The 15414-nt window shown below is 34.4% G+C and overlaps 1 protein-coding gene across 1 annotated transcript in view; it reads left to right on the forward strand.

Annotated features, from left to right (window-relative positions):
* LOC138706638 (protein wings apart-like) overlaps positions 1–15414 on the forward strand; it is a 43538-nt gene that overhangs the window by 17889 nt on the left and 10235 nt on the right. Inside the window, exons 4-9 of the mRNA XM_069836172.1 lie at positions 136–263; positions 3783–3903; positions 7737–7985; positions 9317–9532; positions 10601–10823; positions 13800–13915. Coding sequence (XP_069692273.1) covers positions 136–263; positions 3783–3903; positions 7737–7985; positions 9317–9532; positions 10601–10823; positions 13800–13915 — 1053 coding nt within the window. The remainder of the gene's footprint in view (positions 1–135; positions 264–3782; positions 3904–7736; positions 7986–9316; positions 9533–10600; positions 10824–13799; positions 13916–15414) is intronic.

The following is a 15414-nucleotide window of genomic DNA, read 5'->3' on the forward strand; positions in this document are numbered from 1 at the left end:
TTTATTTATGTATGCATTTTGATTGGTGCAATTCCAGAAAATAAAGTAAATCATATCATTTGTAACAGGATAAAGGAAATGAAGGAATGTGTATTGTGTAGAAAGTGTTAGAGATTGTATACTCTTTTTTTCTAGTTCTACACAGTAGTCAGAAATGTGAAGAAGGCTCACCAGATCCAAGAGTCTGGAGAATTTCAGGAATTCAATGATGATGTGGAATATATCCTGGATGCTCTTCAGGATAATAATCCTATAGGCACAAGGTACGAGCTCTGCATTTTGTATCTATTGTGTTAGATATTCTTTGTATGTACCATGTAAGTAAGATTCAGTGACATCTTATGTTTCATCAATTTCTAAGAACGAATTAATAGCCTGGAAGTTTACTTTCACATTCTGGACACATTTCTCACAATTTACGTTTCCATTTTGTCATAATGGAAGTAACTTTGATAAACTAACCAAAAATTAGAATTTCTTAATGCCCAAGCATGTTACATGCCCTACCCAAACACACGAGAATAAGTATACCATACAAAATGAAATTATACTGAAAGTTCCCATTCACATTCTGAGTGAAAATTTTAATTTGCCAGTGGTGCTGACTTGTGGACCATGAGGTCTGAAGTATCTCATAATGAAGTGTAGAGAAGAATGATGATTATGTTTTTTATGCAAACGATCGATTTCGAGAATATAACAAATGTACAGATTTTTAGCATTGTCTGAGAAGTCTGTTGTGTACTTATAAATAATTTTATAGAAACATGCGCGTAACTATTAAAAAAGGTTTATTCATATAATAGAAGTACTGTAATTGAAGTATAGTTTGATGAAATAACTCAGTGTAAATTTTCCCAAATTTAGCTGTAATGATTTTCACCTCGATTTATATTAGTAGTTCTTAATTTTATTTATTATACTATGCTGGCCTTCCTTAGTACTGTCATCAAAGGTGAGGTAATGAGTTCGTTTTCACATGTTTTCTTAGTATATCAGATATCAGAACTGTACCCAGAAATGCTGAAAACTAACAAAACTCAATTAGCTATTTCATTTTGTGAAATGTAAAGTATTGTGATGTTTCTAAAAATTTATTCCTACAGTAGCAGTATCCTTAATGTGAAAATATGAAAAATAAATATGATTTTAGTCGTGTGTGTGTGTGTGTGTGCACGTACGCACGCGTGTACGTGCGTGCACTTTTTTAAATCTAATATTGATTAGTCAATTTATCTGAGAAGTATGTTACTCGAGAATTACACCTTAGAAGGAGCATGACAAACTAATAGTTTACTGGAAATTGCCTCGAAACAGTTCCTGTCTTGAATAAGAGAAGGGTTTTGAAATAAGCATAGAGGTGTTATGTTAAAAAATGTGCATGTAGTAGCGTTTAGAGGCTGAACTGGGTCTGAGTTCATATGTGGCACACAAAAGTTTCACTTTATAAGAAGGAATTCGCTTAGTATTTCTCCCACTAATTTTAAATATTTCTCTTGAGGTGTATTCTTTTTTTTTTTATGAAATTATTGGTGCCACGCAAAAGTTTCACTTTATAAGAAGGAATTTGCTTAGTATTTCTCCCACTAATTTTACATATTTCTCTTGAGGTGTATTCTTTTTTTTTTATGAAATTATTGGTGTCACGCAAAAGTTTCACTTTATAAGAAGGAATTTGCTTAGTGTTTCTCCCACTAATTTTACATATTTCTCTTGAGGTGTATTCTTTTTTTTTTTATGAAATTATTGGTGCCACACAAAAGTTTCAGTTTATAAGAAGGAATTTGCTTAGTATTTCTCCCACTAATTTTACATATTTCTCTTGAAGTGTATTCTTTTTTTTTTTTATGAAATTATTGGATGCACTGTGTGATATAAGAATGTGGGACATCAGCTGACTTCACACAGTCCTCCCCCTTATCTGATAAAGACAGAAAAAAATTGTTGGATAGGCTTATTGAAAAGTGTTGGATAATAGAGTTAAAAGTTATTGAATAACAAAGAAAGGAAAATTTTTGCATTAGACAAAATTTTAGGTATCAACATATATTGTTATAATATTTATAGTTAAGGATGCAGTCAGTCACAAAATGGAAGAGCAATCCAGTTCTTTCAATTTCATTTTTGTTTTGTTACCGATAAGCTGCTATAATTTATTGTGTAACACTTTTATTAAGCCGCCAATGCTTATCTACTATAATAGTCATTTACATGAATAAGATTTTTACATGAACGTTTTCGATACCATTTTTTGTGTCATCTTCAGATGCATTATAATTAAAATTAACAATTAACATTTGTAAATGATTGAAAACCTAGCCATTGGTGTGTGTGTTCTGTGAACTTCTTTTCGTGATTAAGTGTGTGATACATTTATGGATGTCGCTTGTCTACTAGTAATTAGTGCTAATAGTAATACTAAGCTTACTTAATATCAATCAATTTCTAAAATGCAATATAAAACTTATAGTATAACACCAATATAAAAACTTTTATAAAAGAACACTTGTTTGATCGTTTTGTTATTCTGTCTTTGAGTTCTGTTGTGTCTTGCCTCTTAATGGGGCGATTATAACTGTTCTCTCTTTGTTTTTATGTAAAACTTTATAATACTAAAATGCTGAATCGTTGTGTAAGACGCAATTTGTAGAGCACTTGTTTTAATCACTTGGTTTTTTACGAAGTGAACTGGGTTAGCTTACGAATTATTAATTTCACTTTTGCACTGTACCACACACTTAATCATGAAAAGAAGTTCACAGAACACACACACCAATGGCTAGGTTTTCAATCATTTACAAATGCTAATTGTTAATTTTAATTATAATCTGTCTGAAGATGATACAAAAAATGGTATCGAAAACGTTCATGTAAAAATCTTATTCATGTAAATGACTAATATAGTAGATAAGCATTGGCAGCTTAATAAAAGTGTTACACATTAAATCCAGTTCTTAGTTACATTACTTTTGTAAATAAATGGGGAAAATATTTTATAATTCTGAAGTTCGTACATTGATTGTTGACACACAAAGTAAACTTAAAGAAAGAATGAAAGAAAAAAGAAACTTCTAATGAACAAAATTTGCAGGTTTCTTGATTCTCAAGTTGTGCAAACTTTGCATTCCATATACTGTACGATTTTTATATTGAATCCTTATATTCGTCTTAAAATTCTTCTTTGCGTGTTGGTTTATTCTAGTATATTATGCTGAATGAGTGAGTAATTCGCTATTTAACAACTTTATAAATGCAAAAGCAGATGTCATGTACTTGTTCACTTTTTTTTTGTTTTCCGAAACATCAAGAGTCACAAATTTTAGTCTCTATTATAGACATGCAATCTGTCTTCCAGAAATATCAGTCAAATAACTATTTAATAGGTATTGCATATAGAAGCAAGATTAACATTATTTGAGAAATAATTTGATTTTTAATTCTGGTTACTTGAAAATGTTGGTGCAGTCATCTCTATCTTTTTACATGTGTCTCTGCTTTAAATACTAGTGTTGTCGCTACTCGCTTTTAGTCCTTAATATTTAATAAAAGTTGGCACCACTGTAATTCGCATTTCTGAACGGACATTTATTTTTGTGTACGCATAACCTATAATAATTTAACTTGTAGGAATAAGTTGAGGCATTGAAAGTTTGACTCAATGGCTGCATGTTAACTGTGCGATCTTCACGTAATATTCAGATAAATCTTTCTTGTAACACAGATTGTATCTGACTCATCTGTGAGTGGCAAGTTTTGTGAACGACAGCTCTTACGGCTTTTAGGTGCCTCTCTGCTATAACGCTGGCATCCAAATGCATGGCTCCCGCCTTCAGGATGCATGTCAGGGCCCATGGGACAGTGGCCAAGTTCTTCCGTGCCTTACACGATGCCACCAAAGATCAGGTGAGTTACTTCAAGATGGGAGATAATGTGAATCATTGCAATACCATAGCTTTCATGCTGACAAGTTATTACGACTGGCCTTAATATTACCATATTTTCGGAGTGGGTTGTGTTTATCTCTCTTGTAGTCTACAAGACGTAACTAATTTGCATAGGATTAGTTGTTACAAAACTCCACACTTACTGTCTTCCTCCGACGAGTTTAGCGCTGGGACTTGAGGTATTCTTGCCATCGGTGTGGGGGGTGTTGCAGGTAGATTCTTTTGTTGCTACAGCCAAGCCGAGCGGAGTGGGAAGTATTAATCGTCCAAAAATATGCAATCGTCAGTTTGTAGTAGTGTGTGAATATTTCATATACATATTGTTTACCTAGGCCTGTATGGTTTTGTTATTAATATATTAAATATATTGTTGCAATTTTTGCTCAAACATCTCCCTGATGTTAGCTATGAATTACTCATATTAAATATTTCACTGTTACAAGTCATTTTTAAGGAAACTTGCTGTGGAAAAGTTTTTGGTTTTATTCTATTGGAATTTTAGAATATGTGTGATTGGTATCGTGAAAAACAGAGTCCTATAATGCCATGCGAAAATCATTTGTTGGTGATATCTTAAAATACAAATCAAGTAGTTTTACTTCTCAAGTGAGTTCAGCAGTACAGTATATTTAAAATGATTACTTTACAAATTTAATTCAATTCTACTAATCACTAAATTTTATAGTATGATTCTTCTTTTCATTTATATTATTGTAGTTTTATTATGATTTTTCTTTTTATTTATTTTATTGTATTTGTATTTCTGGTGGTGTGATGGCCTTAACTTCAGAATAAATAAATAAAATTTTCTACAGTACTTTCCTTCTCTGAACACGTAAGTACGAATGGTTGTATCTCTGTCTCGCCAAAAATACGTCAGAAAACTAATAGGCATACTGCTCTCGTAAATTGGGCGAATGTTTTCAGTATGATTGTACTTCCTTCTAGACTGCCGCTGTCACTGTTCCCTCCCACTCCAGTACCGTGCCAGACTAGTCGGAACTGCATTCCTCTCAGCACTAAACTCCTCAGAGGATGACAGTAGTTGACATAGTCCATGTTTGTTAAAATTTGTCACTTTTGGGGGATGGACTTGTCAAGATTACATTTGTTTTCAAGTATGTACTAATATCATTGTTCCTAATGCATAAACTTGGAGGGCTTTCCTTTACTTTATTGCTTCACAGTTGTGGTAGAATTATCATGAGTGAAGTTTATTGTTTTGAAAATTCGTATTTTATACAAATGAGCTGCCTATATATCATGTGACATCTTTTATCGAAAAAAAAAAAATTATAAAATGAGAACTATAAAATAAAGATACAACAGTAGTAGAGGTCAGTTTTGTTCTTCTCTATGAAATAAACATGCTTGCAAAATTTAATTAAATTATCTAAAAATTGTGAGTTATGAGAGAAATTGTTTAAAAAATGTAAGTTACGGAAACTTAACAACAAACATACTGAAGATGTGTATTGCTGAATAACACGTCATCGCATTTTAGGTCATAAGTCCAGAAATATTCGTGATATTTAAAAAAAAAAAAAATGCACTAAACTAAAGAGGAAATTCCATTTAATGAAATATATATTAAAAAAAAATTAAAAATTACATTTTTTTTTTCGCTCAATGATATACATGGCCCCTTAAGATACTAAAAATAGTCCACAACTTTGTGATAAATGAAAATGGGCATAATGCCGTGTCCAGTTTCTGCCATCACCTTGGTAGGCTAACAGCTTTCCTAGCACTTCCGCTGTGTTAGGAATCATCCTAAAAAATCCTTCATTAAACTTTCACTCTTCAGTCTTCTTGAGATTCCATGTTAAATATACTGTAATTAAATTATTTAGGACGTTGACTCTTTGTTCTTGGTTTCATTTTGGGAATTGTGGTTTTTGTCCATAAACTGTTCCACAGTCATTGAGTTGTGAGCCAGTGGGCAGCATTTGAACAAGTATTGGGTACGCTACGGAATTGTGTAGTATCAGTTCCTATTTGCTGTTTGATGTGGATGAATGTTCACTGCAGATTGTAAAAGAAACAAGTCAACATCAGCTTGACATTTCTTGCCAGCCATCTTACTTTCTTTTCTTAATGTGAGATTTTTCCATTGGGATGATTGTTGAATTTTTTCTAAGTGATAACCTGTAGTAGACCCATGTTTCGTTGCCATAGTTGTTTTTGAAACACTCTGTAGCTTTCCAGTGAGCATTGCTTTTGGTCATCTGAAAGGAGCCTTGTCACTAACTTCGTGGAAACAAATCATATGTTCAAATTCTCTGACACATGTCATAGCCCAATCAACATTTTTGTGTAGTTGCTGATTGTCTCTTACAGTCTTCATGAATTGCATTGTGAAGTTTTCTGATTTTTTGAGTGTTATTGTAGTTGAAAATAGGCCAGAATCATCACTGAATGTTGTCTCCCGTAAAACCTGGAATTCCACTCGAAAGTCCAAGTTGGCCCATTGAAGTAAAACTTAATGTGTCTATATTGCTGCACTCTTTGTCTGACATTGTACTTTTCGTGAAATAGTGATGCAGAGATCTGTGTTTTAAGGTACGGTCACATGTCGCTACTTTTGCAGCGCTGCAGTATAAAAAACTGCGCAACTCTCGTACTGCGACGTGTGAACAACGGTGCAACCCGAAAAGTAGCGGCTCCGAACCTGCTGCTCGCTACTTTTCCATGCTGCACGCAGCTTAGAAGTAGCGGCGTGTGAACAGGGTTCTCAGGGTTGCAGCCACATCATTTTTGATATCGGTTTTGTTGAAACTTTTGTTGCGACCAGTGTTGCCACCCAAATGTGCCAATGATACTTTTATTGTTTGGATATATTTTAATGTTAGATGTGATGAAAATAAATTATTTGTAACAGTTACTAAATGCATAACACAGTTGAGTATATTTGCTGACGATATAATTCATTTTTTTTTTTAATTTTCCGTAGAGTAGTTTCAATCAGGAAAGTTACCAACATTGATTACGTGAATATGCTGTTGGTTATCATTTAAATATATAGACGTTTTTAAAAGCTTTATAGTAAAAATAATGCCAATTTCTGAATACTAGTTAGGACAGAAAAGCAAATAATAGATAAGGAAGCTTTCACATGAGTTTCTTAATAATGCGAACATAACCACAAAATGTATATTGAGAAGTCAACACGGAGATGGAGACCTGCAGCATCACTGCAGCTGCAAAAGTAGCGCCTTGTGTGTGAACAGACTCGCAACCTCCAGTTGCAACTTTGCAGCACTCAGGTTGCGCAGCACAAAAAGTAGCATGCAGCACGCTACTTTTGGGTTACGTGTGAACACAACACACAACTTTTGCAGCTGCATTACAAAAGTTGCGCAGCAAAAGTAGCAACGTGTGACCGTACCTTTACACATATCGATTTTGAAGTCATGTGCATGGCTAATCCCGTGTTTAGTGTTAATGTAGTGGCCTTGCACAAGGTCTCTTGCTAGAACCTTTACTTATATTGAAGTGTGCAGGTGGAATTTTAGCTGGATTTGCGTAATTAATTAGGGGGGAGGGAGCAGGATAATCTGATGATAGGTTAATTGAGAGATGGATAACTGAGGTTCTACTGTACATTGTTAATGTTTTGTGGTAGTGTGTGTCACTACTAAATGTTGAAAGCACAGATATTGAATTGCCATCTAGAATCTATCTTCATTTTTATGTGTGATATTAACATTCCAAATGTGTATACATTTTACTGGAAAACACTGTAGTGTGTAATGAGCTTGAGCAGTTTCTGATGATGGTGACTGTTTCCAGAGTCTTGGGTTGTGCACAGCAACAGTGATGTTTGTGTTGAGTCAAGACCGCTTGAACATGGATCTGGATCGGCACAGCCTGGAGTTGATGCTGAATCTCCTCGAGTCTGATGCAAGCCATCGCAATGCACTTGATGACTGCGGGATGAGCAGCACACAGCTTCACAAGAACAAGCAGAAGGTGCGGGAGTTGTGCGCGGAGATCCAGAGCCAGGGCCATGCCAAGCACGTCAATCTGGACAACATCACAGTAAGTGGTGCTAGGATGATGGCTGAAGTGGTAATGTGCATCAACCTCTGTTAAAAACGTATTAACCATAGGTTACAAAACCACAGTTAAAAATAACCGAACCATGGTTAAAATGTAATTTTTGTGCACCGTTCATAATCACTGGTTACTTACACATTGTTAGCTGACACCTTATTTAATCAAGGTAAAGTTTGTGATGGTACTTTGTTTCTAGAAAATTACGAAAGGAAAGCATCTATGCCTGTGCAAAGTTAATAGTCAGTGTCTAAAAACGACTGTGCTTACTCTGTTCTACATCAAAACGAAAGTATCCTATATTTTCTCATTGAATTTCTTTGTTTTTCAGTGCTGTTAGGTTAAAATCTTATAAAATATGAACTAAAAAGCGAAAATGATTATATCCTAATGTCAGTCTGAAGAATTGATAGACTTATTTACTGGATTTAAATATGTTATATTAAAAAAAAAAAAAGATGAAATATCCAGGAAGGAAAATTATGAATTTTAGTAGGGCCCCAATTATAACAGGGAATTGTGCAATATCCTAAGATCCATCTGACCTTTCTTTGTTCAGCTTGCGACATAGAAAAAAAGATACTCGGGTGTTCCCTCTTAAAATATTGAAAATATCAGTTGCATAGAATCGTAGTGTAAGCAGCTGATTCATAGAAGAACTAGGACTGTTTTCGGTTTATTTAAAGTGATTAATTTGTTGCAGCAGAAATAAATAACAGGGTAGATTTTAATAAACGAAATCCCTCGTGAAATTTTCTGTCACCTTATATACTCGTAAGAATTCTCCCTTTCCACTAATGAAACTTCATGCTCACCATCATCCCTATTCAAGTAATCCAAGTACAATAATGATCGTTTAAAATCCTAACCGAGGTCGATGCACTGTAAAAATGTTTCACCAGGAGTTAGGTGGCAATTTCAGCTCGTAGTTACACCATCCAACGTTGATGCATGTGGGCATGAGTCTTCAAGATCAAGCAGTGAGATTTATATGCAAAACACTCAGAGGAAAGGATCATAAAGTTTTTCATCATATGTAGCATTTACTGTGCATGACCTTAGAGGTAGAATATACAGTAAAATCTCTTTGATTCGAAGTAGCTGGAACTAGAAATTCTGGCTTCATATGGAAAAGCTTTTAATAAAACATCCAGTAAGAAGTTGAAAAAAAGTCTCGTGGAGTGAGCAGTAGTTATTAGCTATGCACAGAGATTGAAAATAATTATGGCCGCAAATTTAACGAATTTTGAAAAACTTATGTATAACTTAAAATCTGGAGGAAACATGTCGATGTTTTAATTGGTATGTAATTTTAGGTGGGGCAGCTTGCCATGGAGACACTTCTAAGTCTAACATCTCGACGTGCTGGAGAATGGTTCAAGGAAGAACTGCGAGAGCTGGGAGGTCTTGAACACATAGTGAAAACAGTATGTGACTGTTGTCGTCAGGTTGATGACTATATTGTGGAATGGACAGAACCTCTACTTGACAAGCTGAGGAAAGTGGATCGCTGCCTACGAGTACTGGAGAATGTGAGTGTTTTCTAATACAGATATTGTACGAAATGGAAATATAAAAATTGGAAATTTATCCTTTGAAGAGGTGGAAAAATTCAAATACCTGGGAGCAACAGTAACAAATATAAATGATACTCGGGAGGATATTAAACACAGAATAAATATGGGAAATGCCTGTTATTATTCGGTTGAGAAGCTTTTATCATTCAGTCTGCTGTCAAAAAATCTGAAAGTTAGGATTTATAAAACAGTTATATTACTGGTTGTTCTATATGGTTGTGAAACTTGGACTCTCATTTTGAAAGAGGAACATAGGTTAAGGGTGTTTGAGAATAAGGTGCTTAGGAAAATATTTGGGGCTAAGAGGGATGAATCTACAGGATAATGGAGAAAGTTACATAACACAGAACTGTACGCATTGTTTTCTTCACGTGACATAATTAGGAACATTAAATCCAGACGTTTGAGATGGGCAGGGCATGTAGCACGTATGGGCGAATCCAGAAATGCATATAGAGTGTTAGTTGGGAGGCCGGAGGGAATAAGATCTTTGGGGAGGCCGAGACGTAGATGGGAGGATAATATTAAAATGGATTTGAGGGAGGTGGGATATGATGATACAGAATGGATTAATCTTGCTAAGGATAGGGACCAATGGCTGGCTTATGTGGGGGTGGCAATGAACCTGCGGGTTCCTTAAAAGTCAGTAAGTAAGTAAGTTTCTAACCCAGAGTGCACAACATCTAATTTCTCCTAATTGTACCTTAATTTACTAGTGCTACAGTATGTTCGAAAGTTCATCTTAATGAAGTAGTCAGTCACAACTAAATGAAAATTCTTACCATTCAAAGTGCATAAGGCAAATTTAGTCTTTGAAATGTTGTATATAAATTATTTAGTTTTATTTGTTTAATTCTGAACAAAGTAGTTCGATACAAGAAATATTTCTCATCTAACACTTCTAAACTACAAAAATTTTACATGTGGTTGTACTTTGTAATTATTATTTAAAACTTAATATCAGTTTTACATGAAAATACAAATGACGTATAGTTAGTCGCATTTGTTATACTTTTGTTACAGGTGACAAATCAGAATGAGGAGAATCAACTGTACCTCCTAAAATACGGGGATGGAATGCTAATTGATACATTGATAAAGCTGTATCGACATTGTGATGCTGAAATCCCTCTGTATCCGGTCACAAATCTGGGAGACAAAGTCTCAGCTGGTGCTGTGATTCGTGAGGTTCTGTTGACAACACTAAAAGTGCTCATCAATCTTACTCATGACTTCAATAATGAATGTGAGTATCTGGAGTGTGCGTGTTTGAAATATTGCGTGTGATACATGTAAATTTATATAGTAGCTGTTTCTATTATCTTCAAATATGGCCAGATATTTATTGATTTATTTTTTAATTTTTATTTATTATTTTACTACATCATTTCGTACTTACGTCATGGCAGATTAGATGTAATCCAGTTCTTAATCTGCCATCACCAACTATACAATGATTTCAAATTAACAATGAATGTGGCAACATATGAGTATGTAACAAGTCATATGACCAGGTATGACCTTTTTGAAATTCCTGTTCAGCTGCTGAAGTTGTAGTTTGTGAAATGGTAACAAATGTAAAGTTTTATTTTTTGCTCTCAGTGATAGAGATATCTCAGTATGATAAGTAGCACAATTTAATTTTAACACCGATGAAAAAAACTAGTAAATTTTCCTTGGAGTCTTTTATCATGCAGGATCATTCTTCACCTAAGTCCTATAAACCAGTAATACAGGATTTTTCAGCTTTATTTCATTATTATTCAAAATTCCATTGCTGTTGGCCAGATTTGAACTCGCAAATCCCAGCTCTAATGGCGAGTATGCTAACAACTCAAGCACTAAGAATGATATATACAGCCATATACATAAAGATTAATTTTGGACCTACAGAATTTATCTGTTATGATAACAATGGTTATTATACAACTATGGCTTTTGAAAAAGGTTTGCAGACTCAATTTGTTCAAAATTAGGTGTTCATGCTGGTATGATAATCTTTTTCTTTTTCGAAATGGATTCCTTAAAAAGATGTTCCCTGCCATGCAGTAATGGTTAGCGTGTATGACTGTGAAACATGTGGGCTTGTGTTTAAACCCTGGTTAGGATTCTTTCCGATGTTTTCTCCCTTAACCAATTGAAAATTAATTGTTGGGTAACTATCGACATTGAAACACTGACACTAATTAATTTCGCCTTCATTCATTTCAACTTAATCATCTTTCAATAGTTGAAAATGAATGGAGGATGCAGCAGGATATAGTACTGTTACTTTCATAGAGTTGACATTGATCTGAGGAAGCTGCAGAAGTCCCAGGGGGACAGAGAGACTTCTGTAACAGATTCTGTTAGAACTGGATTTTGTGTGGCTGAATTGATAGATGACACCAAATAGTGAATCGTGATGCCAATAGGAATGCAGTCTTCAGGTCAATATAGGATGCAACAGGATGTAGTACCGTGACTTATATACAGATGGCATCGATCTGAGGAAGCTGCAGATGTTCCAGGGGGATGGAGAGCTTTGTAGGAGAATCAATCAGAACTGGGTGATTGTAACTGATTCGATAGATGATATCAAACAGTGAATCACAATACTTACAGGAATGTAGTCCAGACTTAAAAAAACAATCATCCCTCTCAGTGGAATTAAGCACAATAAACCTAAGGCTCCAGCGCAAGTCTTCGGATCCTCCTCCATAAAAAGAAATGAGATATTCACATGTTACAACTCTATATCTACTTCTGAAATAAATCAATCTTCTTAATGTATCCAGCTGTTTGCTGACAACATAAAGTCCACTATAGTCCACTGTAGTCTATTCAGTTGTTGTTTTTCACGAGAAATGAGGGGTATTTTGATCGGTGTTCATTATAGATACCTGTTGCTAGTAGCCAGAGTGGGGTGTAGTCAATATATTCTGCAGGGCTGTGACTTCTGCAACTGATAATGATGATTTTGATTTACTTCCATTGTGCTTTATTGATGGACAGTATAGAAGAATGTGTTCCAGATCTTCATCATGATTATTACACCACAGACAAGTAGGATTATCAGAAATGTGAAATCTGTGTAGGTACAATTGAGTGACAATGTGACCTGTTCCGGCTCTTGTTAAACATGTTTGGGCAAGTTTTTGTACATTTTGAGGCCATTTGGTTTCTTTTGTACAGACTAAAATTTTTCCTTTGTCAGAAGAGAGCCAATTGTTGATCCATAGGCTTGTAAAATGAGACTTTACTGAAGCAAAAGCATTGGATAGAGATATCACTTGAAGAGGTCTTGGTTGCAAGTATGTTGCCTGTTTTGCAATATTATCGACTTTCTTCTGAAATAAATGCTATACATAATTTTTAACAGCTTGAATGAGATAATGAAAGAGGGAACTTAGACTTCTAGGTGATAATGAATATACGAATTCACAATGTTTCGAAGATTATCACTACCTTCATTTTCAGGTGAACAAAGGGGCAAATAATAAAAAAGGATATCATACTTGTTGGAGTCATAAGAGACAGCTAACTGTATTTGACTGAGCCACTCTGACTGTCTGGACTCTTACAAATTGCTGACTGGGTCAGTCAGGTGTACCATATTTAGACATTTGTAATGACCCCAATGAAAACTATTATGGATTTATTAATTTATGCTACAGAATAATCTCTGTAATGTTGACAATTAATATTTGAGGAGAAAAATTCGCTCCGGCGCCGGGAATCGAACCCGGGTCCTTGGTGCATAGCTTGGTACGTAGAACCAAGGACCCAGGTTCGATCCCCGGCGCCAGAGCGAATTTTTCTCCTCAAATATTAATTGTCCAATGAAAACTGTCGAGCCTCTTGTGTTGAATTGAAAAACCAGACAAAAACATGATTATCTGTTTGATCTTATATGAAACATTCTTTGATGAGCAGCCATGTTGCAAAGCCTTAATGATGCTACCACATCAGAAATAGTATGAGACTCTGCCAGACTAACACAATTCTAGAAAAGCCTTAGTTGAATGCATTGGAAATAAATCAGTAAATCAGTTCAGTCTAACAAATGAGACAGTTATAGAATTATTAGATATAAGGAAAACTTTTTATGCATATAATAATTACAAAGTGTGGAGAATTGATTTCTGTAAAATGAATACCTAAATTTAATTTATACAGTATATCATTTTGTTCAAAAAATTGTTCTGTGATGTTGGTAGAAAAGAGAGCTTCTCTGTTACAGCGTATGGAAGCACACTGGTGGGGGAAAGAGTAGGCATTGTGGATGCTAGCCTTCATGTCCTGCTCCAAGTTCCAAATTACGTTCCAGACGAGAAGAAGTTTGACTTGCTTGTTTTGGTAAGCTTCACTAAGTTGAAACTTCATATACCGATTGAAATTCTCGTTTGCTTTTGAGATAAATGTGTCATTGAAATTCTCGTTTGGTTTTGAGATAAATGTGCCAAGTTGTTTAAGTAGATAATTGGAATTTAGAAAGAAATGAGAGATTGCATGCATATGTTTGCCCAACTTGATGCATTTTACAGCAATTGTCATGTTTTCTTTTCCTGTATGTTTTTAAGTGTAATAATAGTAATATTACGAAGTATGGAGTATGTTTTATAGTGCTATAAAAATTCGATTTTGGAACTTCGAAAATAATATACATTTTTAGCATCTTGATACTGAAAAGCTGTTTGCGATATGCTGTGTATCTGTGTACATCCCCCCCCCCCCCCGAACTATTCAGCGAAATTTTCTCATATTCATTATGTGCACAAAGAATTTTGATCCAGATTAATAGTAGTTATCTACAAGACTACATTTTGATTCTGAAAACATCTCTAGACAGAAAATCTATATGAATTAACAAAACTTAGCTATGTGGCAGACAGAGGGAGAAAAGATAAAAGTGCCAAGTCGAACATTGCCAGAAGTTGCATGAGTACCATAGGTTATCTAAAATATTAATTCTTGTGTGGACGCGTGCATACAATATGTGTGCACTCCAATACTTTTGCACCAAGGTATCTTTTTTCCTCTACAGCTGCACATCTTTTAAGATGTTTCATATTTAATTTCTTCATTGATGTTGCATAAGATACAAGAAGGTGTATTGAATACTCCTATTCTGTGTAGATGGTTTAATAAAAATTCATGCCTATCACGAATCTAAACAATGCAACAGCAAATTTTAGTTGTGCTTGTGGAATTTCTTCAGTATTTCTTAGTATTATTTCCCATGATATGGCTTCAATTTTGTCCTCTATTTTTTTTCTTTTCTTCTTCTTCTTCTTTTTTAATTTAATTTTTTTAATTAATTAATTTATTTTGATTAAATGAAATTTGTTGTGGATGATTTGTTTTATAGAATCGAAAGAAAATGCCTGGCTTCGCTTCTGTTTTATTGTTGTACCTATTTTTGTCAGGGCCTTCATGTATATTAAAATGTCATGGGATCCATTGTATACTAATTATATATATTTTTTTAATTTATCAAATTATTTATAATTTTTCTAGATTACTGGATTTTGACACTTTTTGAAGTTGATGACTCTGCTATTTCTTACATTGCAGCTCGGGAATCTGACAAAATTACAACTTTCTGAAATTCATTTATTCTGTGTAACAGATTCTGTAATACTATGTAGATAACTGTTATGTCCCCATCAAAATTAGTTCAAGATGGACCAACATTATGGTAAATTGAAAAAAAGAGGGCATGTAACTCCAGCTGTAGTACCTTCTTCAGGTGATCTGACTGATCCATCTGTAAATATAACAGTGCCTTATTTCTGTTCTACAGATTGAGAGGGGAATCAGATGGACTGTATTGCAGAGGCTTTATGAATTGACAG

This window comes from Periplaneta americana, chromosome 9 (genome assembly GCF_040183065.1).
Source record: "Periplaneta americana isolate PAMFEO1 chromosome 9, P.americana_PAMFEO1_priV1, whole genome shotgun sequence".
Lineage (NCBI taxonomy): Eukaryota > Metazoa > Arthropoda > Insecta > Blattodea > Blattidae > Periplaneta > Periplaneta americana.